General features: G+C 53.6%; 2 protein-coding genes across 2 annotated transcripts; one reads left to right on the forward strand and one right to left on the reverse strand.

The window, feature by feature from the left end:
• Window positions 1-2,425: 2,425 nt before the first annotated feature.
• Window positions 2,426-11,515, reverse strand: SNCB (synuclein beta). The gene is made up of 6 exons (XM_060146579.1): window positions 11,279-11,515; window positions 10,528-10,657; window positions 7,661-7,702; window positions 7,332-7,450; window positions 3,393-3,482; window positions 2,426-3,043 (listed from the first exon to the last, which is right to left on the reverse strand). The coding sequence occupies exons 2-6, from the start codon at window positions 10,646-10,648 to the stop codon at window positions 3,011-3,013; spliced, it is 405 nt and encodes a 134-aa protein (XP_060002562.1). The 5' UTR covers window positions 10,649-10,657; window positions 11,279-11,515; the 3' UTR covers window positions 2,426-3,010.
• EIF4E1B (eukaryotic translation initiation factor 4E family member 1B) lies at window positions 11,255-25,646 on the forward strand. The gene is given in 7 exon segments (XM_060146390.1): window positions 11,255-11,358; window positions 22,527-22,742; window positions 23,040-23,141; window positions 23,750-23,801; window positions 24,768-24,893; window positions 25,028-25,167; window positions 25,532-25,646. Coding segments are annotated over 7 exon segments (855 nt in total).
• Window positions 25,647-26,558: the final 912 nt, after the last annotated feature.

Here is a 26,558-nt window from a genome sequence, read left to right on the forward strand (position 1 = left end):
CAGTGACCTGCAGGGCTGTTCCCTGCAGCCCCTTACTTCTAAGAACAGAGCAGGTGAGCAACACACACTGTCGAATGACTAAATGCACACAACGTGTGGGCAACCTCCATGTACACGTGTGAACAGAGATACACCTGCATCCATATGTTAGCGTGCACACTCAACACCCCCCCCACACACACACAATCTCACTTGCAGTCTCCATGAAATTGCGCAAGCATCTGTTATCTACACTCTGCTGCCTCCACATTTTCCTGTTGTTGGTGGGTTTTGTTTGTCTCTCCTCAGAGCAAGTCCCTTTTGGAAAATTCCAAAGGAACTGGGCTTCGGAGTCAGGCTCGGGTCTGGATGTGGCCTTTGCCACTTCCCAGCAATGTGACCTAGGGCAGGTAACTCTGCCTCTCTGGCCTCCATTCTCTCTCATCCATAAATTGGGGCTAATAAGGAATCCTTGAGGACAGTTTCAAGTGAAATGAATGGAGGCAAGTGCTGGATGCCTGGGAGATACTGGGCACTGGGGAAATGGCTCTGTCCCTGTCCTGAGGGTGGAGCCCATGAGCTGTGTGTGCTCACACAGGCACTCACAGTCAGGAATTCGGTCTGACACAGGGCTGGCATCTTCCGTTGTCACTTCTGGGCTTGTGCCTGGAATGCATTTAAAGTGACCTCTGCAGATGAGAATACTGGTCTCTGAGCAGAAAATCAAGCTCAGAAAACCAGGTGTGTGGCTTGGCACCCGGGAATGAGGAATAAACCTCTTCACAAGCCAGATGGTGAACCTGGTTTGGGCATCTAAAAATGGATATCAGGTGCTGGTAGCTGGCAAGGGGTTGGCAAACTCAAATTCCTCAGAGGTCAGGCAGTTCATGAAAATGAGTGAAGTGGATGGGAGGCACACAACAGGGAGGGAAAGGGACTGTCGCCAACTGGAATCAAATGAAAAATATTTAAACCTTGTGCTATAAAGTTAAACATCTCTATAGGCCAAATTCAACCTAAGGGCCACGAGTTTGCAATCCCTGCAGACTGTGGGTTGTAAATAATGTCTTAATTCAGCCAAAAAGGATCTGGCCATCCTGGAACCCGCACGTTGAGCCAGAGAGTTGGAGCCCACCGGTTTGTTCTCCCTACACACACGTCTGTCATAAGCCTCCTACTTCCAGAAGTAAAGGCTCGTACACTGCAGGCCAAGGTGACCCGAGTGGACCCCGGTCTCCCCCAGCGTGCAAGGCCTTCTCGAGCCAGGCACCACCCCCCGCCCCGAACAACTCAGGGAAGGAGGGGGCGCTGAACACCTGGCGGTTGACTGAATACAGTAAGCTCCTTCCAGCCCTTGGGGCTGGAGGGGAGAAGCAAGGTTTGAGTGGGAAAGGAGGTCGGACCTGGCAGAGAAGGGGCTGGGTCTTCCTCAGGCAAGAATGGGGGTTATTGCGGCAAAGCAGAGCCGGGCTTCCGCATGGGTGAGTCAAGTTAGCCCGCGGCTGCGGCAAAAGAGAGCAAGAGCACTGCATCGTCGGGGGCGGGGCCTATCACAGGTTGGGGCGGGGGAACTTCTGTGCCAATCAGAGCAGTGCCTTCGCCTTGATGGAGGCGGGGCCTCTGCGCAGCAAAGCGGCATCTCCGCCCCCCTACTTCCCTGCACCGCGGCGGTGTTGGGGGCCCTCTAGTGCCAATACTCATCCGCTCAAGGCGCCTGGTCGGCTTCCCAAGATTTCTGCATACCCTTGCTCACCTCAGCCGAGGTCGCAAACTTTCGGACTCCTTTCCGGGAAGGGTGGAGCACTGGTTGCCCGAACTCTGCTTTTTTCCGTGGCAACTGCCCATTTCCCCTCCCCTGGGATGAGTTTTTCTGCGGTGAGCAGGTGTGCGCAGTGGTATGTGCGTATCAGCGTTCTCGCGGGGAAAGGTTTGAGCGAAGCAGCTTCTTCCAGTGACCGCGCTGCTGTTTTCCCAGAGCTTCATCGCGGCGCTTGTGCAACTCTGAGTGCGCGCGCTGGTCTGCACGTGTCGGCCAGCGTGCGTGCACGCTGGTCCGCGCGTGCGTGATCATCGAGGCGCCTGCGCTGCATGCGCCTTGAGCCCGCCGGCCCTGCGCCTTGGCTGCAGCGGACTTCCCTCCGCCCAGCACGCCCAGTAGGAGCTTTACTGTCCAGTAGGTGGCGCCCGAGGCCGCCTTCCCGCCTCCCAGCCCACAGCGTGGCCCAACCTGGGGGGAACCCCTCCATCCAGGTCGTCCCCCGGGGGTGCGGGGCGGGTAGGAGCTGAGGCCAGATGTGGTCAGTCTTGTACCTGGGCTGAGTGTGCCGGGCCCCAAAGAGGGGCGTGGGGCAGGCTGGGACGTGGAAGCCTGTCGGTCGTCCCCATCCGGCGCCCAGCCCAGCCCAGCCCTGCCCGTGCGGCGCCTGCTACAGACAGATTGGCTTTATTCATGGACACCCGGGGGGCGGCCGGGCCCGCCCGCCCGGGACACGCTCACACGGGGGTGGGGGACTCTCCATGCCACAATCACGACACACGACGCCCGCGCTCGGACCGGGCCGGCTGGGGGAGGGGCATGGCACAGCCTGGCTCCTGGTTTTGGTTAAAAAAAAAAGGTTCTTGGGGTCGATGTGGGAATGCAGGTGTGGGGGGGTTCTGGGGCTGCCCGGGGCCCCTCAGAGAGCCTCTGTCGGGGGTGGCGGGGAGCCGCTGCATTCCGACTCGTTTAAAAACACATCGAACATGCTACATCCGCGCAGACACTGGATGGGATGGGATGGGGTGGGGAGGGGGCAACATAGGTGGGGCGAGGCTACCAGCCGTGGCCGCAGCCCCGGCCCTGTCCACGCCCCAGGGTTGGTCGCGGGCAGGTGAGACAGACAGACTCTAACACAGGCTCCGAGGGGGCGCCTCGGAGCGAAGGAAGATCTCGTGTTTTAAGGGGAAGGGGTAGAAGGACAACCCTGGCTCTGGGAGGCGGGGCACAGGACAGGGAAGGGATTGTGCTGCTGATGGGGGGCCGTCCTGGCCCTTACGCCTCTGGCTCATACTCCCGATACTCCTCCTGCATCAGAGGGATGGGGGTGGAGTGGAGAAGAGCAAAAGAGGAAGGGGTTGGAGACCAAGTGGCCAGGCCCGGCCCAGAGACCCCTACCCCTCAAGGAGGAATAGTGCATGTCCCTCTCCCTGGGCAGAAGAGAAACCTGGAAGTTGGGGACATCTGGGATGTTCTGGGCAGGGGTGCCTGGCGCCCAGTGCTAGGCCCCATCTGTCCTCCCTCCCTGTTGCCACCTCTGGTGTCTGGGTTCTAGAAAAGGGGGGCTTGAAGCTCCCAGGCCTAACCTTATCCTGCCAGGAACCTCCCACCCCAGCTGGGGATGCCCAAAGCCCCACCCAGCCTTGACACCCCTCACCTGGGGCGGTTCCTCATAACTCTCCCCTTCTGGCTCCATCAGGGGCTCAATCAGCGGCTCCTCTGCAGCTTCCTGGGCCACTTCCTCTGGCTGCAGGCAGAGAAGAGACAGTGCCCATGAGGCCAGCTGGTAATGCCCCTCAAATTCCTACCTTGGGAAGCTTTTGGTTGTTGGGGGAAGGCTAGGTTTTTTTGGCAATGCAACCAGAATTTTTAATTAAATTGTTTATTTGGAGTGCCTTGGAAGTGGGATGGAGGAGTGAAATTCCTCCAATTATGGCTTGAAGCTGGGGGTGGCGAGGGGGAGAGGGCTCTCCATACCCCTCTCCCCAGCACGTGGCAGCCTCCTGTGCTCCCATCATATGGACTGGGTGGGATGGGGAGATAGATGGCACACTCAGTCACCCATTTATCCCTACCCTCTTTGTGTCAGCTCTGTGAGGGGGTGCGTATCAGGTCCCCAGAGATAACCCTGAAGGGAGATGGAGGCTCAGGGACAGGGCTGAGCAGGGGCTCTGAGCCATTCCCCTGCCACTTTCCACCCATCCCTCCCCCAGGGCCCTGTGTGGCCTGGTTTCTTCAGCTGTTGCTATTTTAAGATAAGCTGGAAGCGACAGCTCATGGTGTTGCTTGGATGTGTGAGCTAAGACTCTCCCCTCCCCACTGCATCTGCTGTCCAGACCGGTGCAGACCAGCAGGCACGCAAATAGGGGGCTGCCAGACACATGGCCAGTCCCCTGTGGGCGAGCACATGTATGTGCACAAACATGGGACTGAGCTGACTGCACACGTGGGCACTCACAGTAACCTGAGGTCCAGGCACGGCTGCACAAGGCCACGTGTGGGGGAACCTGTAGGCAAGGGGCACCCCACCTCCCCCACTTCCACATGTAACCACTGTCCCTCCCTACTGGACAGAGGTGAGAATCTTGGGACCCTGGAGGGCTGGCACCTCTACACTCCAGTTGCTCCGGCTCCATCCAGGCAGCTTCAGCTCCTTCACATTACCTGTCATGGGCCCTGTGGGCACATGAGTTTACACTCCTGGCCTGGCTCACTCCCCAGTTACAGGTGGGTCCATCAAGGCCCAGGAGGGGGGAAGTGTTAGTTTGCCCAAAGTCACCCAGCTATGACCAGAACCCAGGAAAGAAACAGACTATTAAGAATCCTAGCTCTGCACATTATTGGGAAACAAATGTCCAACAACGGTAGAATGGATGTGTCCTCTGTCATCCTATCACACAATGGTTACTTCACCTCAAGGATGGGAAACCACAGTGCACACCACAGCATAGTTGACTCTCACACTTACTGATGAATGAAAGAAGCCAGGTACAGAAGAGCATGTGCTCTAGGATAACATTTCTGTGAAGCTGAAAAACACCCAACTTATTTGTGGTGATAGAAGTCAGGAAGCAATTAGCTGTGTGGGGGGAGACAGGGCCAGGACAAAGGTGAGGAGAGTCAGGTGCCTGGGGTACAAAGGAGACCCTGGAATAAGCATCCTCCCTTAAATTTTGTGCCCCAGATACCTCACTTCTCTCACCCTACTCTTGGCCCCGGGAGTAGGGACTGGGAGGAGGTGTAAGGGAGGCTTCCAAGGGGCTGATGTTCTGTGTCTTGATCTGGGTGCTGGTTACTTGGGGAGAGTTGAATTTGTGAAAATTTCATGGAGCTGCGTGCTTTCTGCATGAATGCTGTACTTCAATAAAAAGTTCACTTAAAAACCATCCTAGCCTGGCCATTCACTACCTCTTTGGCATTAGGTAAGTCGTTTTACCTCTGATCTCAGCTGCCTTGGGTGGGAAATGGGATGGTGTCTCTGCTTTGTATGCATATGGGGAGGCTTCTATGATAACATATGTGAGCAGACTGGGAGGTAGAGACAGAAACTTGTGCCCCCAGCTTGCATGGGCTCTCCATGGGCCAGTGGCCCCAAAGGCCTGGCTTTGGATTGTAAGTCTATGATCTTGAGCTCCCTTGAGAGAGGAGGATTGAAGTGTCAACAAGTGCTGGTAAGAGGAAGGCAGCCTGAGAGAAATGGTTCTGTGCAAGGCCCCCACCAAGCCTTGAGCTGAGAGCTCAGGCCCAGACCTGCCTTCTCTGCATCCCAGCTCTCAGCGCTGGGCCTGGCCCTATGTTGGCACCAAGGGACTACAGTGACATGAACCTGAGCTTATCCTCCCAACCACCTTCTCAGGGGGGCAGTCAGGATTTGTGATCTTGGGCAAGTCATTTTACCTCTCTGAGCCTCAGTTCCTTCATCTGTAAAATGGGCTAATTGTGATGCCTTCTCTACAGGGATGTTGTGAAGATTCAATGAGTGACTCCACATACAATATCTAGAACAGTGCCTACCCACACAAGAGATCAGTGAATGGGAGCAATCACTAGAAACATAAGGATAAGAAATGGGAAGTCACACAGCTGATAAAGTGCAGAGACAGGACTTGAACCAGAGCTTGAGTCAAGTCCCAGCTTTCAGACAGGGGAAGGAACCAACTGTGCAAAATGTCTGGAGTGGAGGGTGCTGTGGGATCTCCTCAGCATGGATACCCTCATGCTGAATGCACTCTGATCTCCTGATCACGCTGAAGAAAGCCCCACCCCCACAGAGGTGGAGTCTGCACTTACACGTGGACAACACAGAGCACCCCATGGGAGGCGTGTCTCTACAGACATCATATAGACCCACAGAGTGCACTGTCCTAGCACACCTATGGTGACACAAGACCTTGGGGGTGCACACAGGCTGACCATGTGATCGTGGTGCCATCATCTCTTACTGAGCACTCACTATGCCATCCAGCGTTTTTACATCAGTAGTTCTCAAAGTGTGATCCCTGGACCTGCAGCATCAATATCAGCCAGGTACTTGTTAAACATGCAAATTCTCGAGCCCCACAGACCTGCTGAATCAGAAATTCTAGGGATGGGACCAACAGTCTGTATTTTAACCTGGCCTCCTGGTGATCTAATACACACTTAAGTTTTTGAGAACCTCTGAGCTACATTATCTCTAATCTACCTAAAAGTCCTCTTGTGCTCATCTCCCGTCTTAGAGGCAAAGAATCAGGCTCAGAGACATGATGGGACCTGCTCAGGGTCACACAGGAAGTAGTGGAGTTAGGATTCAGATCCAGCTCTGTGGGGCTCCAGAGCTCACAGCTCTCACCCTACAGCGTGTCCTAATGAGGTATCTGACTTCCTGCACACGTGGGTAGCCGCCACCACTTGCCTGGGGTAACATGTCTGCACAAATGTGTGACACAGTTCACCCCTCCCCATGGCCCACTTCTGCTCATGCCTGCCTCAGGGCCTTTGCACGTGTTCTTCCTACTGCCTGAAATATACTTTCCACATGGCTTGCCTCATCCCTTGGGTGTCAGCTCTAAGGTCACCTCCTCAGAGAAGCCTTCCCAACTTAAAGTAGCCCCCTCACCCCTTGACTGTCTATCTCCTCACCCTTGTCTTTTCCTCATAGCACATACCCCTGTCTGAAACCATCTTGCTTACTGGTTAGCTTTTTACTGTATCTTCTCCCACTAGAGTGTCAGCTCCATGAATGTAGGAACCTATTCTGTTGTAACCCCTAGAGCAATCCCTCTCTAGCATGAATACTTGTTGACTGAAAAGACATGAGTGAACAATCAGTGACATATGTGGATGAGGCCAAAAGTAGTCCAGATGACTCTCACAATCAGGATACATGTATCCAGCCAGATCTGGGTCACAGTCACGGGGAGTGCCATGCCCGTACACAGCTTCATGCAGACTCATTCTGAGCTGCGTCTAGCAGGGCCCTGCAGAACGTGAGGCAAGGTGGCTTGTGCCCCAGGCTGGCTGGGGGAGCAGGGAGCCTGGTGGCAGGTTTATGGGTGTGCCTGGCACGTGTGTGTGTGTGTGTGTGTGTTGTGTGTGTGTTGGAAGGATAGCTCACCTTCAGATCGGTGGGAAATTCCTCCTTCTTCACCAGGCCTGTGGCTGCTGCGATATTCCCAGCCCCAGAGAACACAGCTCCTCCCAGATGAGATGCCTGCTCCTTGGTTTTCTCAGCCACTGCGTCAGGGAGGGGGTTGGGGGCCAGGGTGAAGCAGGCATAGATGCCACCCTCCTCCATAGTGTCCCAGGGCCTGCCTTCCCATGGAGCACACCCCCAGGAAGCCTTAGGGGTGCCCTCTTCCACCACCCCTCCCCTGCAGTCTCTGGGGGCCAGCCAGATCCCAGGCCAGGGTGAGGACACAGGGCTGAGCAGGGCTGGGCCGGTACCTGAGGCCACTCCTTGTACAACCCCCTCTCGAGTCTTGCTTCCTATGGGGACAAAAATGAGCACACATAAGGGCTCTGAGCCAAGGGAACAGACTCCAGCAAGCACAGCGGTTACAGAGTGGGCAGAGGGACCCAGTCAGCAGTGGGCATCCTGGCCGTTCACTGCCTCCTTGGGCTCCCAAATCCCACAAGTGCCCCCCATGCCTATATCCTCAGGACTTCCAGTTCTCCCCACTCTCTGTCCCCTACCACCCCCACCTGATATGATACCCACACTTCTGGTGGATGTTGCCTGAGCGCCAGCACTGGGAAAGCACTCTACCTGCGCCGGTTCATTTAATCCTCTGCCCAGGATGGGAGCAGATGGGGGTGGAAGGGGGGTGGAACTGGGGGCGGGGAAAAAAGGCTCTGTATTTGGAAAGGTGCCCCTGGTGCCCCTGATGCATAACTGCCCACATCCTACCCGAGGACACTCACATCCCAACATTCCTCGCTCCATTTCTTCTAAAGACCCTCTTCTAACTAGAGTGCAAATCCCTCCTTCTGGTCAAAGTTGGGAGAGCCTTAGATGCAGAATGGGTGTATAAGGGTGACGTGAAGATGGTGACTGACACCCATGGCATTGGCTGGGTCTTTCCAGGAGGGTAGTGACTGGGAAAGGCAAGACATCCTAACCTGAGGTGGTGGGGGGTGGATGCCCTCAGGGGAGTGGGCTGTCTCCCATCCTGAGGATTTGGCAACCCAGACAACAACTGACGGAGCCAGAAACGGGTGTCTGGGCCAGCTGAGGCTGGCAGGAGGAGGGTGCAAGAAGACAGGATTCTCAGGGCTAAGTCCAGTTAGACCCAGAGACGGGCAGGGGTCAGGGGTTGTGCATGCACATCCATTTATTCCTCCCACAAATGCTTGTTGGCACCTGCTCTGATTCAGGTTCCAGGCCAATGGCTCACTGTCAGATGGAGGAAAGAGAAGAGCAGAGTTGGTGCCCTGGACCTCAAGCAGTGGGGAGAGGACTTCCAGCCTCCAGGGGGTGTGTGATGGGGGAGGGGGCACTGCCTGGGTCTTGACAAATGGGGAGCAGGTGGATATGCAGAAAGGAGGCTGAGGAGGGTGTTCCAGGCACAGGGAACCATGTGGGCAAGGCATAGAGAGGTGTGTTTTCAGGGCCTGAGCGGAGCACATCGACGGGGTCTGTGTGCTCGAAGCAATGGAAACTGAGGCAGGGCCACAAAGCACATTGAATGCTAGGCTACAGGGAGCTGAGGCTTTGATGAGTAAGAACTGGGGGTCATCAGGAGTTCCTGGTCAGGGGGAGGAGTAGGAGGTGCCCATCTAAGGGGAAAGGGAGAGGCCGAGTCTGTTAGCAAGGACACGGTGTCAGGGGTGCCAGGGGTCCACAGGAGTGAAAGGGCTGAGGGAGAAGGGAGGAGGGAAGAGGGAGGCCAGAGCTGGGGTCCAGCAGGTGTGGGCTCAAGCCTTCTCCCAGTCTCCATCACCTCTGCCCTAGCTCCAACCACCCTCATCTGGCAACTATGTTACCACCCAGCGGGTCTCCCTGCAATTTGTTCTGTCCCCAGAGGACTGAGGGACTTTCCATACTGAAGTCAGATCCTGTTGGTCCCTGGCTTACAGTCTATCATAGCAATTATAATAATGCTTTGCCCGGGCCTGCAGGGGCCACTCATGAACTGGCTCTTGCCCACCTTTCTGATCTCATTTCCTACCACTTCTTTCTGCCCTCTGCTCTCGAATCCAGTATACTTCAGCCCATTCCAGGGCCTTTGCACCTGCTTTTCTGCACCCCCTTCCCAACCTCCTCATTCTTCGGGCTCAGCTCAGATGTTATCCTCTTTGTTTACCCTACCAAAGTAGCCCCCACCCCAGCCACTGGATGTCAAATCCCACTACTGGAATACTTGGCATCACTATCAGGAGAGCCGGCACCTACCAGCACATAGTAGGTGGTCAATAAGTATTTTTCAAATTATCACAACTCCAAGTCTGCCAAAACCCTGGGCAAGTTAACCAGCCCTCTACAGCCTGAATAGGAGATAATTCTACGGACCGCACAAGTTACACCCTGAATCAGCAGACAGAATTCAGTTTCTTGCCTCCCTTTATGCAAATGATCCTGCAGGCTCCCTCTTTTTTCCCACTTAGGGTGAGACATTTTAACCACTTGGACTTTCTCCTGATGACAGCTGTCAGCTGCAAGGAGGGTGCACCCAGAGGAGAGATGCCAGTGGTGGAACTGCTGGGAGGAGGGAGACCCAGAGAGCGATTCAGAGGTGGAAGTAGCTGGAGAGGAGGGCTGGGAGGGAGCCCCAACAATACTGGGGGGAGCACAGCAAGGGGAGGGGGCATTTTGGAGCCCATAAAGCTTGGCTCAAACTCCAGCTTCGCGTTTTATCAGCTGTGACCTTGACCAAGATAGTTAAACCTCTGGGAAGCCCCAGTTTCCCTGGTCTGTGGATGGGCAGGGAGCATTAAATGAGGTAATAGATGTTATGGATGTATTTCACAGGGTACTTGGCAGAGAGTAAGGGCTCAGCACCAGGTAACTATTAATAATGGGAAGAATAAGGAAAAGAAGGCTGTCTCCTTTGATCCCCGCATTGGTCCCTGGACTTTCAGCTGAACCTCACCCTCACCAATCTTTCCCCCATTCCCCCTCTGGTCAGTCTCATCACTGGCCCAGGTTCCATCACTGGCTATGCCTTCAATGACCCCTGCTGACCCGGCCCCATCTGCTGACTCATATTCTCCTGCCCAGACCCCCCACTCCCTCCTTCTAAGGACCTCGGCTCCACTCCCTGCACCAAAGGACACCAAACCCCTGCACCCCGGAAGCCCCGCCCCTCGCCCACCAACGTAGAGGACACCCTCCTTGGTCTTCTCCGCGGCCTCGGTGACCCCCTGCTTGGTTTTCTCCGCGGCGGCCACGACGCCCTCCTTGGCCATGGACAGGCCCTTCATGAACACGTCCATCCTGGCGGCCTGAGGAGGGCGAACACACGGGCACGGATGTGCTGGCCCCGCATTCTCATCCCAGCCCTTTCGGAGGGACGCTGGTGTCCCCTCCCCTCCCTCCTGAGACCGAAGGCGCCCTTCCGGGCCCGGAACCCCCTCCCGCCTTACCCCCTCCCCAGCGCTAGGCCACAGGGCCGCAGCGAGTCCTAGCGTCCTTGAAACCGGGGACGCAGGAGAGGCCACCGCCTCGGTTATCCGGGGCCCTGCAACCTGCAGCCCCGCGGAACCGGAGTGCTGGGCAAGGCGCGAAGCCCCGGGGTCTGTCTGTACACACACGACAGAGTCACACGGCCATGCACACAAACATACTCCATGGACACGCTCACGTGCACACACAGGACATGCAGGCGTTCAAAAGCGCACGGACACTCTGACACACAGGGGGCACACGGCCGAGGACGCACGTCCACACGGCCACCCAGGCAGTTGCAGACACCGAGCAACAGAGACACATATCCCGGGGCGCACACTGACACGCACCCACCGGCGTCCTCTTTCCATTCTCCAGCCCCTTCCCCATCCCATCCAGTTCCCTCTCCATTCCCAGCCCTTTCCTCAGCCCGGATGCCCGGAGCGCGGCCGCCTCACCTGGATGCGGGTTCCGGGCTGGGGATGGAGCTGCGGCTGCGGCTGCGGCTGCAGCAGCGGCAGGCGGATGCAGGGGCTCGGCTAGGATGGGCTGGGGTGGGCTCGGGGCCGATGGGGGATCGGGCCGTGGCCAGGCGCTCAGTTTGGTCTGCAGCAGGCGGGGCGTGAGCCCTGAGCCGGGACGCAGTAGTGCCCTGGCCTTGGGTGCGTCGCCAGCCACCGCTCGCTCCTAGCGCCCTGCTCGCTCGCGCGCTTCTGCTCTGGCTGGGGCGCTGCGGCAGCTCTGAGCTCAGCGCCCCCACTGGCGGCCGCGCCACCCCTCGGCCTGACTGACAGGGGGCGGGGAGGGTGACATCTCCGCGGAGCCCGCTAGCCTCACGGGGCGGGCCCGGGACACGCCGCTGGGGAACCCGGAGCGTCGTCAGACTCAAGTCCTGCTCCCAAGAGTCTAGTCTGGTGAGGGAGAAAATGCGGCGTGCTGAGTAGGGACGTGCAGTTGGTTTTAGAGTTCAGACCTGTTTGGATCTCAGCTGTGGTTTTATTAACTGTGGGACCTTGGGCTACTCAGCTCTCCTTTCTGAATGTCAATTTCCTCTTCTGTAAAATACGGATGGTTCATTCAATGAACGATTATTGAGCGCTTAGGTTCCAGGCAGGTTTGAGGCTGGAGAGAGACAGCGGAAAAGGAAAACAAGGTCCCTTGCTCTTCGAAGTTTACGGTGGTGAGTTTCTGTGTGTGCAGAGATGGGTCACAGGACAGAAAATAAACGTCAACACTTAAACCAAACAAGGTTATTTCAGCTTCTGAGAAGTGTCATGAAGATGATGAAATGGAGATGAACCAGAGTTACTAGAGGAGGGGCACTTGAGACCAACTGGTCAGGGGAGGCCTTTGTGAGAAGGTGAATGGGAGCAGAGACCCCAGAGAGGCGCCAAGGCCAGGATGCTTGAGAGCAAGATCCATAGAGAGCGAAATGCAAGTGCAAAGGCCCTGAGGCAGGGCTGTGCTTGGGAACAGATAAAAGACTGAAGAACCAGGAGGGAGGGAGAAGGAGGTGGACATGATGCTTTTTAGTGTGGTTATGGTCTGGATTGTCAAAATGGCCATAGAGTGCCAGGCACACATAGGTCCTTAGTTGGTATATGACAGAATTATGCCCAAAAAGCTGTGGTATCCCAGAGGAAGGGGACTCTGACAGCTCAACGGAGTCAGGGAAGGCTGTACAGAGGAGGTGACATCAGAGCTGGGCCTTGTGTGATTTCATCTGGCAGACAAGGGAGGAAGGGAATATTAGGCTGTGGACACAGCATGGGCAAAGGCACTATGGTTGGAAATGCAGGGTGTGTGAGAGGGCAATCAGGAACCAGACTACGCAGGGCCTGGAAAAAAAAATGTTCCCAGATTGCTGGTAGAGCTGCAAATTGTCACATGCTTTTTGGAAGGTGATTTGGAAACATTTACCAAAGACATAAATGCATGCTCCTTTGGAGCCAACAGTTCCTCTTCCAGGAATTCATCCCTTGGATCTCTACTCATACAAGCACACAAAGACATTTGTGCAAGGATGTTCACTGCAGCCTGGTTTATTGTAGCAAAAAACTGAAAATAATCTAAATGTCCCTCTGTAGAGGACTGGCTAGTTAATTGTGATTCATCCACTCAGTGTGACTCTGTACTGCCATTAGAAAGGATGGGCTAGACCCATGTGTACTGATATAGGAGTGTGACAAGACATGGTGTGAGGTGAGAGAAGCAAGGTGCCAAACTGTAATGTGTGGAGCTAGGCAATTAAAAAAAATTATTTTATTGAAGTATAGTTGATTTACAATGTGTTAATTTCCATTGCACAGCAAAGTGATTCAGTTATACATACATATATATATATATATATACACATTCTTCTTCATATTCTTTTTCATTATGGTTTATCACAGGATATTGAATATAGTTCCCTGTGCTATACAGTAGGACCTTGTTGTTTATCCATTCTATATATAATAGTTTGCATCTGCTAACCCCAAACTCCCAATCCATCCCTCCCTCACCCCCTGCCCCCTTGGCAACCACAAGTCTGTTCTCTATGTCTGTGAGTCTGTTTCTTTTTCATAGATAAGTTCATTTGTGTTATATTTTAGATTCCACACGTGAGTGATGTCATATGGTATTTGTCTTTCTCTTTCTGACTTTACTTCGTATGATAATCTCCTGGTCCATCCATGTTGCTGCAAACAGCACTATTTCATTCTTTTTTATGGCTGAGTAATATTCTACTGTATACATGTACTACATCTTCTTTGTCCATTCATCTGTCAATGGACATTTAGGTTGTTTCCATGTCTTGGATATTGTAAATAGTGCTGCTATGAACATTGGGGTGCATGTATCTTTTCGAATTAGTTTTCTCCCACTATATGCCCAGGAATGGAATTGCTGGATCATATGGCAACTCTATTTTTAGTTTTTTGAGGAAGATCCATACTGTTTTCCATAGTGGCTGCACCAGTTTACATTCCCACTGACAGTGTAGGAGGGTTCCCTTTTCTTGTGGAGCTAGTCAATTTTGATACAAGGAAAATACATACACTCACACAGTTATATATAGACACCTTATATATAAATATAGACATCTGGATATACAAAGAACACACCTGCAAGGACTTCCAAAACACTGTTAACAGTAGTTGCCCCTGGCAAATGGGATTGAGAGAACTCAGGGAGAGAAGCTTGTACATTTCATTACCTTCCTTCTTGTGCTGTTTGATTACTTTTCCTTGAATAGTATTTTACTTGTGTAATTTTAAAAGCTGGCATGGGGAACAGCATGGCCTCTCATCATTGAAACTGTCTCCTTCCTATGTCTGGGGGATCCCGCACCTTATGAGGCAGAGCCCATCTCCCCACTCCAGGAGCTGACGATGCTTTCCCAGCTTTCCTTGCTGCCAGGACATGTGACCTCAGCCCCAGACTTGGAACCTGAACCTAGTGCCAGGAAGAAGCAGGGAAGGAGGAGAGTCTGCTCTGGTGAAGACAGGTGGTGGTGATGGTGGTGGCAGTTCCTGCCAGGGACCAGGGGCAGCACTGCTTTTGGAAGCATCAGTCACCAATAGGGCAAGCTGTACTGTCTGTACTCAGCTGTAGCATCTGGGGAGTCTTCCTGGGACTGCTTGACAATGTGATTTGGCCATCATTCCAGGCTGCATGGTCTCCAAGGGGACTCTGGCTTTCCAGGAGAGTTTCTGAGCTTCCCACTAATGGATAATAAACTCCTTATCTGCTTAAATAAGCCAGAAGTGATGTTTATGACTCTTGACTAAGATCCCCTGAATGTCAGATGAGGAAGGACCAAGCAGTAGGGAGGAGAGAGGAGGAAGAGAGAAAGAAGACCATACAAAGGGTGTCTGTACTCCCTATTTTAGGAATTGGGAAGTCACTGAAGGATTTTAAGTACAAAAGAGACCTAAATGAGACTTGCATTTTATGGGGCCCAAATGGAGGTGGGTTGGAGGGGGACACTGCTAGAATCAGCAAGAGCAGTGAGGAGGCTGGGTCAGAATCCACTGGAGGAATGATGAAGCCTGAACCAGGGAAGCCTCGGTGAGGCTGGAACAGGACTGGAGGGGAGACATGAGCATCACTGAGGACATAACTTATTAGATGTTGGGGAGGAGGGAGTGAGATGAGTTCAGGAAGATTGCCAGGTTTCTGGCTTGGACAACGGGGTGAGTGATGCTGCTGCAAAATGAAATAGGCGTTGAGGGGGTGGGGCAGCTTTGGGGGGTGATGATGAGTTTGTCTGGGGCACACCGAATGTGCAGGACGAGGAGTCCAGCTGAGAGTTGGACATCTGAGCCTGGAGCTCAGGAAGTCACTCCAGGCTGCCTTCAGGTATTGATTTGGGCCATGGTATAGTGGGAAATCTTTAATACATGGCTTTCCAAGCAGGGAAGCCCCTTGATTTGTAGAGTTTGCCCATACCCGTGGTGTAAATTCTCCTGCTGTGGTTGATTTCAAGATGTCACTGTGATGTCTCTGAGCATTTCCACCATTCAGATAAAATAGATAAAAAATAATCTTAAAAGCATAGATAATAGTAAAATAACTAGGAAGTTATGTTTTGAGTGTTTATTATCTTTGTTTTGAACATATTTATACAATCATAAATTTATATAACTTAATTTTTAATAATGGCCTTAACACCTGGCTCACAAAATTCCTGAAACTTTGTTCTCAGGAGCTGGTCCAAGCCAGCCCAGTACACCATTGGATTTGTAGTCATCTGCATAGAGGTGGTGGCTGGAGGATGCAATTGCCCAGGAGAACAGGTAGAGTGAAAAGAATGGAGGGGCCAGAACGGAATCCTGATTTACTGCAAACTTCCTGAGTTCCAGAGCCCAGGGAAAGCCTGAGAAGGAGCAGCACAGAGAGGAGGAGAAACTGGAGAGAGCGGTGACAGGGAAGCCAAGGGATTAGAGGACAAAATGTTACAGGGAAGCCAAAGCAATGAGCAATAAAGAATCCTCGAATGGTCAGCAAGCAGTCTGTGGGGGAGTTTAACAGAAGCAATAGGAGGTGCTGGGAGTCCACGAGGGAAGAGGTACCTAGGGAAAGCCTCCAGAAGAAAGTGACATTCAAGCTGGGTTTTGAAAGATGAGAAAGACCTTACAAGTGGTGGTGAGCTTTCCCAGCAGATGATCCAGCAGGTGGAAAAGTCCAGAGTGTAGAGGGAACAGAAAACAGGTTGAAATCTGAATCAGGTGGGAAGTTCATTTGGCTGCTAATCAGAAGCTTAGGCAAAGCAGGTGTTTATTCTTTCACTTAAAGAAGTCGTACTACTGCAGTAGGCAGTCCATAGTTGGTGTGATGACTTCACAGTCCTCAGGGACCCAGAATCCTACCTTCCTGTTCTACCATTCTTAGTACCTGGATTCCACCTTCAAGGCCCCTTCAACGCCCAGGGTGGCTGCTTCAGTTCCAGCCATCATGTCTATGTAGAAAGCAGGAGGAAGGGAAGTAGGCTAAAAGAGTACCTGCCAGTTTTCTGTCTCTTTCTTGAGTTTTCCCAGAAGCCAACAATTTCTGTCTACTTCTCATTGGCTACACCTAGCTGCAGGGAGGCTGGAAAACTGGTCATCTTGCTGGGCTTATGACTTCCTAGAATCAAAGTATGAGAAGGGGACAATGGTCACTGGTGAGCCACTAGCAGCTCTGTCCCCCCTCCCAAAGTTTTGCCCCCAACTTATTATTTTTAAAAACTTCAAACATAGAGAAAAGTTGCAAACATAATACAATGAGCAAAAACTTCAGAAAAGTTGCAATATTAGCACAATGAATACCCAAATATCCTCACCTACATTTGCTACATCTTTGTTTCTCTCTCTGCATATGTGCTGTCTCCAGAAGAAGGTGGCATGGTTACTGGGCCACTACTTTCTAGCACAATGGATTCTTTACCCCATGTCACATGACCAGCCCCCCTTTAGGGCATAGGATGGCAGAGCACAGGCCCCTGTGTCTCCTTCTGGCCAGGCCCTAAACCTGTGAGTTCTCGGGGCCCTCTCTTTGTTTCTGTTCTCTCTCCCCACTGGAAAATGGGCCGCTCCACTCCTCTCTTTTCTCTCCCCTTCTTAAGAGTGTACCAAGGAGCACAGCTATTGAAGCTTCTGGAGAGGAAAGGCTGGGAGAGTGTGAAGAAGGGTTTGGGAGAAAATCCCAGCTGGAGCAGCAGGTGCTCTCTTAAGAGAATCCTAGGGATCCCAGCTTTGCCTGGGTTCTGCAAAAATCCAGAAGTGTCTTTGTAACTCTGAGCGTGGTGCCTGACAGTGTGATTGAACATTTACCAACATTATTGCTGTCCGGCCCTCAGGATGGGGAGGAAGACAGGCAGGCGGGATTAGGGTGCTAAGAACAGAGCGGGGGTGGGTGGGTGATACTGAGTGAACATCTGTGTGCCAGGCACTACATCATTAAGCCCTAAAATCAATCCCTTAAAGCAGGCACTTTCATTCCCACTTTACTGATGAAAGAGCTGACACCCAGAGAGGGAAAGTCATGTAACTGGTCATTGGCCTCTATTCTTTTCAGTCAGTTTTTCCTGAGTGCCTACTCTGTTCCAGGTACTGTTCTAGGTACTGGAGATTCAGCAGAAAACAAGATGCATGAAGTCCTTGCTCTTCTAGAACTTACTATTCTAGAAGGAGGCAGCAGACAATTAACAAATGAACTAGTGACCAAATAAAATGCCTTAGATTGTGTCCCTTTTGTCAAAATCAGTGACATTCACCTCGCTGAATCTAATGGTCAATTCTCCCACGTGACTCTGATTTCTGGGTACTTGCTCTGAGCCAGGCCCTGCTCCAGGAACTGGAGAACAGAGTCGTGAGTAAAAGAGGCCCTGGGGACCTTATATTCTAGTACCAGAAAGCAGATGATGAGTAAAATAAATAAGTAAAATATAGGGTGTGTCAGGAGGTGATAAGTGCTTGGAGGGAAAGCGAAGAAGAGAAAGAGCATGGGGGTGCTGGGGTGAGGCTGAGGGTTTGACCAGTTAAATGCAGTGGGCAGGGAAGGCCTGGCTTGAGGTAGGAATTGAGGGAGTGGCCAGAGTAAAGTCCTAAGGCAGGCGTGGGCCTGGCACGTTTGAAGACCTGCAAGGTGGCCAGTGTGGTGGAGTGAGGGGTGGAGAGTAGCGGGGAGGGAAGGCTGAGAGCTGGTGGGACCTTACAGACCCTTGTAGTGTGAGCTCAGGAGTGATGTGATCTAACTTTCCTTTTTAAAGATTTCTGTGTAGGGAGTAGATTGTTCTTGGGCCAGGGTGGAAGCTGGGACCGGTTTGGATGCCATCACCATAGTACAGGGAAGGTGACAGTCCACTTGGGCTAGGGTGGTGGCAATGGAGATGGAGAGAAGCAGCTGGATCCTGGATGTTTTGAAGGTAGAGCTGAAAATGGGTTACAAGAGAGGAGTCAGGACCAGTCCAGAATTTTTGTCTGAGCAGGTGGAAGGATGGAGAAGATTGTGGGAGGAGCAGGTCTGGGGACAGGGGAAAGTCAGGAATTCAGCTTTGGATGCAATAAGCCTGAGCCAGATGCACATTAGATGCCCAGGTGGAGCTGTGAGCAGGCAGCTGGATGTGCTCTTTGGGATTTCAGATTGGGGCCACAGGTGTACCATACTCGTCACATTCAATGCCCGAGACTGGGTGAGACCGTGAAACAGCAAGTGTTGACAGATCAACACTCTGTCAACACTTAGTCCTGGGGCCTTCCAAAGCAAAGAGGAGGAACCATCAGCTTTGTTCACATCTTTAGCCCCCATCGCCTAAAACAGTGCCTGGCACAAAGTAACTGCTAGGTCAGTATTTTTTGAATGAATGAGTGGTGCTAAGTGCTAAGAAGGAAATAAAATGGATGCTGAGTTAAAGAGTATATGGGGGACTTCCCTGGTGGCGCAGTGGTTAAGAATCCACCTGCCAGTGCAGCGGACATGGGTTCGATCCCTGGTCCAGAAGATCCCACATGCCATGGAGCAACTAAGCCCATGCGCCACAACTACTAAGCCTGCGCTCTACAGCCTGTGAGTCACAACTACTGAAGCCCGCGTGCCCTAAAGCCTGTGCGCAACTACTGAGCCCATGTGCCGCAACTACTGAAGCTCGCGCGCCTAGAACCCACGCTCCGCAACAAGAGAAGCCACCACAATGAGAAGCCTGTGCGCCACAACAAAGAGTAGTCCCCGCTCGCCACAACTAGAGAAAGCTTGCACACAGCAATGAAGACTCAATGCAGCCAAAAAAAAAATAAAATAAAGTACATGGGGGAGAGTGGTCTACTTTAGATAGAGTGGTCAGGGAAGATTTCTTTGAGAAGGTGGAATGAGTCAAGCCCTGAAGGACAGGGAGAAGTCAGTCATATAAAGAGTTGGGGAGAGATGTCAAGGGCAACGTCCCTGAGGCAGGAACTAGACTGGCCTCTTGGAGGATCAGCCCTGTAAGCCTGGATCGTGCAGGAACTTGCAGTCCCAGAACCTAGACTTTGGATCACATCCTGGGTATCCTGGAGAGGTTTAAAGAGAGGAGTTAAGTGATCAGACTGATTGTTTAAATAATCCCTCTGAGCCACGTGGAGGATGTTTTGTAGGGAGGCAGGAGTGGAAGCAAGGAGAGTGTTAGGAGAGAAAAGGCAGTGGCCCAGGCCAGAGATGGCGATGCTTGCTGAGGTGAGGGAGGGAGAGTAATGGGCAGATTCAAGATATTTTAGGAACAGAATGGCAGGATTGGGATTCAAGAGCCTCTACTTGTTCAACCCCACTGTGAAAATGTCCTCCACAGACAGACTTGGGAGGGCCTGGGGTAGGGACCAGAACCCCATAGGGCTGGGGGGGTTTCCTCCTGGGGTCTCTTCATAGTCACCCAACCCCAGACTCCCGGGGCTGCCCCACGCTGGAAGACATGGAGGATGGTGGGAAGGGCTGCTGTGGCTGCTAGGATCATCCCATGCCAGGCTCTGGGCCAGGACTCTAAGGCAGCTAAAACCATGTCTGGCACTTGGAGAGGGTCCTTTCCCCCTTTTTCTCCATCAGATCTGGATTCGTGATCTCTCCCCAAGCCTGGCCCTCCTCCAATGCTTCTCCTGTCCAAAATTCTTCAACATTCCTCCCATTGAGAGGTGGGATCATGTCCCTGTTGTTGAATGTGGGCCCTGGGACTCAAAAAGAGTACGCTGGACATAAAGCTGTGCCAGGTTTCAGGCTGAGGCCTTAAGAAACTGGCAGCTTCTGCCTCTCATCTCTTGGGACATTGGTTATGAGAACCCAGCCACAATGCTGTGAGGAAGCCAAGTGGTCACATGGAGAGGCTGCATAGAACTGTCCCAGCTGACACCCCAGTTGAGGTTCCATCTGTCAGCCAGCAAAGACCGCCCCACTGTGAGTGAGAAGATAGCCCCAGCCCCAGCCTGTAAGCCACTCCAATCGATAGGGCTTTGGAGTAGAGATGGGCCATCCCTATCGAGTGCTACCCAAATTGCAGTTCTGTGAGCAAAATAAATGATTATTGTAGCTTTAGGCCACTCTGTTTGGGGTGGTTTGTTATGCAGCAACAGGGAGCTGGGACTTCATGCCCACCTCTCCAGAGCCTATCCACAACCAAGCACTACTGAGTCTTCCTTCTAAATACATGTTCTCTTCATCTTCCCTGCCACCCCATTTGTGACCTGGACAGCTACGTCAGCATCCAAGTAGATCTCCTCCCACTCGCTCTTAATTGCACAGGGCCTGTTTCCTGCACAGCAGCCAGAGAACTTGCTAGAAAGCCCATCTGATTACCTCCGCAGCCCCTCTGTACCCACTTGAAGCACCCAATGGCTCTCCACTCTCCTAAGATCAAGACTCACCCCCCTTGCCCCCTTTAGGCCTCAGCGACAGTGGTGGTCTTTCTTCTCTTCCTCCAGTACCTCACGGGCCCTTTGCTCCAGAGCCTCTGCACGTGCTGTTTCCACTCCCCGAGATGCCCTCCTCCACCTACCTAGTTAATGCTTGCTCAAATGTCACCTCTTCTGTGAACTGCCTCTGAGTCGGTGGTTCTTGAAACGGGGTCTCTGACCAGCATCATCAGGGAACTTGTTAGAAATGCCAATTCGCAGGCCCAAGCCCTGTGCTAAGGCATCAGAAATTGGGAGGCAGGGCCCAGTGGTCCGTGTTTAACAAGCCCTGCAGGTGATTCTGATCCATGCTCTTGAGAAGTGCTGCTCTAAAGCCCTCAGCGCAGGTCATGGATTTTGTCTTCTCCCATCTGTGAATTCCTCTCCTTCAGAGGTCTGCATTTATGATGACACAGGTCTTTGTGAGATTACCTGATGCCTGGCTCCCCTGATAGACCAGAGCACAGGGGACACTCATCTTCTGCTCCTCACTGCCTCCTAGGCCTAGGCCTGGCGCACCCTGGAGCTTAGGGATGTGGGTTGAACAGATATTAACTGTCGGCGTCCAGGTGGTCATGGGCTTCTCTGGCTGTGGGGTAGGGGAAGGGACTGGTCCCTTACAGAGCTGGGACCCTCAAAGTGGACAAGGGGAGGGTGAAAAACCTTAAGAAGTTTGGGGAGCGTTCAGCCCCTGCAGAAAAGGCTGCTGTTCAGAAGGCAGGGAAAGGGTCTCCCCAGCCAGAGCTTTCCCTCCCTCCCTCACCTCCCCAGTCCCTCCTCCACCCTGGGGTAGCCCTCAGCTGACTGCTATTGACCACTGAGCCAGGCCTTGTTTTGTGGGCTTTACGTGTTTTATATCATTTAATACCTAAGCTTCTGCGTTGTGTATCATTAACATTCCCATTTTATAGAGAGGGAAACTGAGACTCAGTGAGGTTCAGGTACTTGGCTGAGGTCAGGGCAGGGAGGACTTGAACCCAGGCTGTATGACAGGTGCACTGGCCCTCGCCATCCATGCCCAGGTGGAGAACACTCAGATGGCCCAGGAGGTAGGAAGCAGGAGTGCAGTGGGCCGGCAGGCCTGTGTGGAACCTTACTTGCTCTTCCCTAAGGCAGCGTCCGCTGTAGCAGATTGGGAGAAGGAGGCCTCAGTGTTGCCAGACCTCTCTAAAATTTCAAGAGCAACCAAAAATGTGGATTTTTTATATCCTCCTTGTTTCTAAATAATCACATTAGAAAGAAAACCCTTAGGTGCTTCCAGAGACCAGATAAATGCCTGTGTCAGATGACACTGATGGCGAAATCGAGGGGGTGAATGACAGCAGAGCCAAAAAGGAGACACCACAATGTGTGTATAAGATCTCGGACCTGGCCCCGCCCTGCCCCCCTCCCCCATTTCAGAGTCACAGCTTCTGCCATGTCTGGGACGGTCCGCTTTAAATTCAGCGTCCACCCTTGGCGGAATGCAGTTTCACTAAGGGCAGACCCCTAATACTGACCCTTACCATTGTATCTCAGCCCCCAAATGGCCAGCACCATGTGGGCGGAGGCTAGGTCTGCCTGGTCACAGCTGTATTCCCAGCCCCCGGGCTGCTCACTAAATGCTTGCTGATGGAAGTAATAGTGTAAGCCCTTCCCGCTCTGAACACCCCACTCCCCAACCCCTACGCTGGCTCCTCCCAGTCCCCTGTCCTGGGTGAGCGGGGCGGGGCGATGGTGGGTTAAAGGCCGGCAGCTGGGGACCCCCTCGGATGCTGGGTGCCCGTGGAGTCCAGGCTGTAGCATGGCTACCGCGCACTCTGTAAGTCCACCCGCCCGCCCCCTTGGGCAGCGAAGGCTGGGGCTCACCGCCCACCTTGACTTCTTTCTTTGGTCGGGCCAAAGAGGCTGAGGGTGGAATCCAAAAGTGGAAGAAAGAGAAGGAGGAGAAAGAGAAAGAGGAAGAGGAGGCAGCAGCGGGGGTGTGGGTGGGTGAGGAGGCTCTGAGGAAGGCCCGGGCCGAGGGCCCCGTGGAGAGCAAGCTGGAGTTGTACCCACTGCTGAACAGGTAGGCCCTACTCTTGGCCTTGGAATCACTTCCTCATCTGGGAACGGCCAGAGCTGGCCTAAGACTTGGGCTCTGGTGGCCCTTCCAGCCTTGACCCAGCTGAGATTCTGGGTTAAAGGCCCTCACTTATCCCCTGGCCCTTCAGGATAACTGGCTCCAGTCACCTTGGGTGGCCTGTGCCCCAAATCCTATCTCCCTATTTGCCCTTGGAGGGACAGGGCTTCCCTGCCAACCTAGCTGCTGCTGGGGGTGGGCAGGTGGGTGCACTCTGCTTCCTCCTGGCCCGCCCTCCTCCAGGTGGGCTCTGTGGTTCTTCAAGAATGACTGCAGCAGGGCCTGGCAGGACAACCTGCATCTGGTCATCAAGTTTGACACCGTGGAGGACTTCTGGGCATGAGTGTCTGTCCCTCATGGAGGAGGCTGGGGCCATGGGGTTCTGAGCTGGGGATCCTTCGCAGACCCCACCCCTCCAGGGAGCTGCTTTCTACACAGCTTTCCCAGTCTTCCCTGGGGCCTTGCAGCATCTGCTGAGGACTGGGGCTTGGTGGGTTCTGCAAGGAGGTGGCGGGGGGATTGGGCTGGGGCACATCCCCCCCGAAGCCTCCTTGGGACCCAGGGAGAGAGCCTGGGAAGTGGGAGAAACAAGGAGTTGACCCTGACTCTGCTGCTCCATGCTTTGTGACCCTGGGCAAGTTCCTGCCCCTCTCTGAGCTTGTCTCAGCCACAAACTGAGTTTTAAGGCTGTCTCAGTGTCTGTGGTGATCCAGTGAGGAGATCTGAAAGGTGCTTCACAAACCCTAGAGGTGGGTGAGAAGGTAGGATTCGAAGGTCTGGGCAAGTGGGGATGGAATTCCTGGCAGGGGGCACCGGTATGAGCAAAGGCTTGGAGGCTGGAAGGTGGGTGGAAAGCAGTGGGGTCTGGTAAGAGATTGAGGGGGTCTGAGGCCAGTTGGAACCAGGCTCTAAAAAGCCTGGACTTTCAGCCTGGGGTGGGGGCGTCTCTCCAGGATGTACAATAACATCCAGCTGGCCAGTAAGCTCTCTTCCGGCTGTGACTACGCCTGTTCAAGGTAAGCCCTGCTTCCCCACCCCCACCCTGTCCCCAGGGCACAGGGGGGCTGATTCTTCCCAGCTTCCTCCCTCACAGGCGTTTGGGGGTGGGGTGCCGAGGACAGCCTCCCTCAGAGTCAAGTATAATTTCAGATCAGAGGACCGCTTGGCAGAAGCATGGACAGAGTGTCAGACCTGAGCTGTACCTTGAAGGACAGGGGAGGGGGATGAAGGGGGAACAAGGAAGGAGTCTAGGTTTCTGGCCTGGCTCCTTAACTAGGGAGGTGCATCAGAATTGCCTCAGGACACTCATCAATGTCCAGGCCTGTCCCTGGAGGTGCTGTGCAGTGGGGCCCTGACATCAGCATTTAAAGATTTTCCTTAGGTGATTTGTTTCCAGCAGCTGAGCCTGGAATGTCTGCCTTTGGCCACACTGGGGTTGCCCCAGATGCTTTCTTTTTTTCTTTTTTTTTCTTTTGCGGTACGCGGGCCTCTCACCGTTGTGGTCTCTCCCGTTGCGGAGCACAGGCTCCGGACGCGCAGGCTCAGCAGCCATGGCTCACGGGCCCAGCTGCTCCGCAGCATGTGGGATCTTCCCAGACCAGGGCACGAACCCGTGTCCCCTGCATCGGCAGGCGGACTCTCAACCACTGCGCCACCAGGGAAGCCCCTCCCCAGATGCTTTCTTAATCACCTCCATTTGAACTCTCATATCAAGGAACTTGGTTCAGTATGGGAGATAAACACACATCCACGCAAGGCTATGTGAGGTGACAGATGTTGAGGCTTAGGGGCCCATGGGAACTCACAGGAGGGTCTGGGGGGCTGAATGGCTGGTAGAACCTGCTTGTACAGGAGGGATGAAGGCAGAAAGGTCTTGGCCTGTGGAGGCCTACTGAGGGGCTAGAGCAGGACCTGGGGAGGTGGCCAGGCCCTCACTTTCCTCTGAACAAAGGGAGGTGGTTGATCTGCAAGCCTGCCTCCCAGGATGGCATTGAGCCCATGTGGGAAGACAGCAGGAATAGGCGGGGTGGCCGCTGGCTGGTCAGCCTCTCCAAGCAGCAGCGCCACAGTGAGCTGGACCACCTATGGCTGGAGACGGTGAGTGGGGGACTGGGCGGGGAGGCTTCCCAAGGGAAGGGGCTGGGCTGGTGTGTAGCGGTGGTCTCAGGGTGGTGGGGGCAGACTCTGTGCCCACCAGGAAGCCTCATCCTCCTCCTTTTTTTTGGCTCCAGCTGCTGTGTTTGATCGGGGAGAGCTTTGAGGAACACAGCCGGGAGGTGTGTGGGGCCGTCATCAACATCCGAACCAAGGGGGACAAGATTGCCGTATGGACGAGGGAGACAGAGAACCAGGAGGGCGTGCTGCGCATTGGGTGAGGGGTATCTCTGGCACAGGGTGGGGGCTGGGTCTCTTCTAGGAGAGAAGGGGAAAGTGGTGGAAGGGGCGTGGTTTGGCCTGCAAGGGAGACCTCTGGAACTCTGCATGCTGTCTCTCCCTTCTTTCTTCACCACTTGTGTAAAGGGTGTGGCATCTCAATTTCAAACTGTTTCTTAACAGACCTCTTTTCCTTTGCACTAGGCACATTTTGGGTTTCCACATGGGTAAGACAAATACAACAGGAGTTACTGTGGTTGGAACCAGGGTAGGAGCTCTGAGCAAAGGACCCAGGGTCCCACATTATCTCCAGGACCCGCTGCTGACTGCCTGTCTCCTTTCCTCTCCCACTTACCTCCCAGGCATGTCTACAAAGAGCGCCTGGGACTCTCCACAAAGACCATCATTGGGTACCAGGCCCACGCAGACACGGCCGCCAAGAGCAACTCCCTAGCCAAGAACAAATTTGTGGTGTGAGGGGACCCTGGCACCACTGCCCATTTGGCTGCCCCTGAGCCTCCCACTGCTGTGTGTGTGTGTGTGTGTGTGTGTGTGTGTGTGTGTGTGTGTGTGTGTGTGTAAAAGGGGCTGGGCTGGGGGCAGATGGCATGGTTCTCACCTATTCTGGAGTGAATACGAACACTCTTTAATGTGAATTGGGGCCCAGGACAAGGGGCAGTTCTGGTGGGGGACCCAATGTGAGGGACCAGGGCAACGGAAAGGTGGAGGAAAGCCTGGGCTTGTTTCACCCTGGGGGTTGGGTTGGGTAGAGTGGGGTGAGGTGAGTTATTGGTGGGAGGAGGGCTCAGCTGCAGGTGGAAAGATAACAGGAGAGAATCCTAGGATCCAGGACTTACTCCGTGCTCCCTACCTCGGGGAAAGAGGCTAGGTAGCCTGAGGGCCAGGCTCTTCCATTTTGGGGGAGGGGGCTCAAGGCCGCTGACCCAGAGCTGGAGCTCAGGGACAGGAGTGGGGGGCTCTCTCGATTGATCACTCTGCTTTAAAAACTTTTATGGATTGCCTCTCATCAGATTTGTAGCCTTGGAGCCTGCCCTGTATCCCACACCTCCCCTCAGCCAGCTGTGCGTGGGTCCCTAGAGGGGCGGGAGCGGGGGAGGGGGCGACTGATGAGGCCCTGGCCCAGGAGAGGTGGTCAGGCCTTACTATGGTTCTGCTAGACGATGATTAACTGGAAGGTGGTGAAGCTTAAGCCCCTTTCTGTTTCCTAAATAAATACTTTTAAACAAAACCAGAATTATTTTTAAAGAGGACTCTAAAATTGAGTAAAATTCAGGCCCCCCAAACCTTGATCTGCTCTAGTCCTGCCTTGAGAGGGCTCATGTGAGACACCCCAGGTACCAAGGAGCCTGATCAGGGTGGAAGCTGGTA

This window comes from Lagenorhynchus albirostris, chromosome 3 (assembly GCF_949774975.1).
Source record: "Lagenorhynchus albirostris chromosome 3, mLagAlb1.1, whole genome shotgun sequence".
In the NCBI taxonomy this organism is placed as follows: Eukaryota; Metazoa; Chordata; class Mammalia; order Artiodactyla; family Delphinidae; genus Lagenorhynchus; species Lagenorhynchus albirostris.

Bases quoted from the DNA above. Each gene is read 5' to 3' on its own strand.
- SNCB (XM_060146579.1), bottom strand. From the start codon at position 10,648: ATGGACGTGTTCATGAAGGGCCTGTCCATGGCCAAGGAGGGCGTCGTG. The intron at 7,451-7,660 runs GTACCGGCCCAG...TCCCTGACGCAG, and splicing joins TGTACAAGGAGTGGCCTCAG to TGGCTGAGAAAACCAAGGAG. The intron at 3,483-7,331 runs GTGAGCTATCCT...CTCTGCCTGCAG, and splicing joins AATTTCCCACCGATCTGAAG to CCAGAGGAAGTGGCCCAGGA.